General features: G+C 53.9%; 1 protein-coding gene across 1 annotated transcript; it reads left to right on the forward strand.

Annotated features, from left to right (window-relative positions):
- Window positions 1-287: 287 nt before the first annotated feature.
- Window positions 288-1033, forward strand: Pmar_PMAR000615 (hypothetical protein; the record flags this gene model as incomplete). The annotated part of the gene is made up of 3 exons (XM_002766479.1): window positions 288-418; window positions 496-815; window positions 936-1033. 3 exons carry the CDS (start codon window positions 288-290, stop codon window positions 1031-1033), a joined length of 549 nt encoding a protein of 182 aa, XP_002766525.1.
- Between the last annotated feature and the right edge of the window lie 577 nt (window positions 1034-1610).

Raw genomic sequence — 1610 nt, forward strand, 5'->3', positions numbered from 1 at the left:
GCATGGCGCGGTCTGCACAGACCACAGGCGCACAGCCGATCGCACGCGGCTTCGGTATGCACAGATGATCTATCTGTCCGCGGCCAGCAACGGCCCATCGGCTCCGGCCTGGCTACGGACCGCAACTTGCAGCAGAGCTCTGCTCGAGATCGGCAGCTGAGTTATCATAACTCCGTTCACAGTTCATTCATGAGCGTGGATTCGAGTTGAGGGTTTACCAGCCCGAGTGCCGTCTCTGCCCCGCCTTCATAGCTCTACGCCTTTTTTGCTCAAGGCTCGTCTCTCCTATGACCGACTCTCCTAAGAAGGCCTGCGTGGACAACATCGACGAGAACACTCCCCCTCTAGCCGAGAAAGCCAAGTCAACCTCAGCTACGAAGATCGTGCATCCCCATGAGCTCGGCAACCCCGACCAGCAGTCGGATGATGAGGAAGCTCCAAGTGAGGGGCTTCAAGCGTTGACAAGGCCGATGCTTGTACGCTTGCTCTGGATAGCATCTTACAAAAGCTTCCTGATAACGTGTCCGAGTACATCCGCGACAACCTCCCATCTGGGGCTCAAGCTGACGTCGCCTCTCCCTTGGTCTCCAAGAACCTCGTCACCAAAAGAATGCTCGGACTCCTCGACGACACAAGCTGCAAAGAGCTCGCTCATCTGTTGTCCGACAGAACCAACTTGCTTTTCTTGAAGGCCGTCGGCCGCAACTGCGGCGCGCTTCACTCTCTCAAAAGAAAGACGGATGACACTCGAGCCGAGAGTGGTTTGGGGCCAGATTCTGTGGCCAAGCTGCAGTCCAAGTTCAAGGCAAAGCACGGTATGGCTATACCGGGCCGCTTCACCGTCGATGGGCTTCAAAGATCGGCGTGCTTGCGCCTCTACAATGATAACGTCGAGTCTGAGGCGCGCTGAGGCCTTGACGGCTGCGCCCTCGTAGGTGTTGAGCACAGCCTCAACCAGGGTTACCGGGGCTTGAGCCAGGAAGTCGACAGTGGTGAGGTCGTTGTTCACCAGGTTGGAGACCAGGGTGATTAGAGCACCTTCAGTAATAGGATTCTCACCCAATAAATCTTTGACCAGAGCCTTAACTCTGCCTTCTGTCTCGTTAGGGGCTGGCATCAAGAGGGAAAAATTAACAATTCAACTCGACGGAGTTTTACATTATAGTTGTTGAGGCTCTAGCTTGAGCTGTTTGTTGCACAACTTTGTGCAACGTGGGACAGTGATCGGGTGCGGGTTTGCTTAAACTACGCTCACAGGTTACACCTGAGGCTTCCACCTCATCATTGTCAGGGTGAGGGTTCGCCTGTGGGCGACCAGACAGGAGGGAATCTTAAAGGAGGAGCAGTGGGATTGTGGCGATTCCGAAGATAACGCTGGAAGCATCTCCGAGGGGAGGCGTGTCGCGGCCCCGAATGATTTGCTATTCTTATCGGGCGTATACGAAATGCTCTAGTGAGTACCGACAGGCAGGGAGGCCAGACTCTGGCCGCCAGGGAATAGATATACGATGCTGAGATTAGGTGTTTCAAACAACACTAACCACTAACACAATAATTCAAACCCCGTGTTTGAGTTATCATTGTTGCTAATCAAATTGACACTATGAGCA

Source organism: Perkinsus marinus (genome assembly GCF_000006405.1).
Source record: "Perkinsus marinus ATCC 50983 genomic scaffold scf_1104296972806, whole genome shotgun sequence".
NCBI lineage: Eukaryota > Perkinsozoa > Perkinsida > Perkinsidae > Perkinsus > Perkinsus marinus.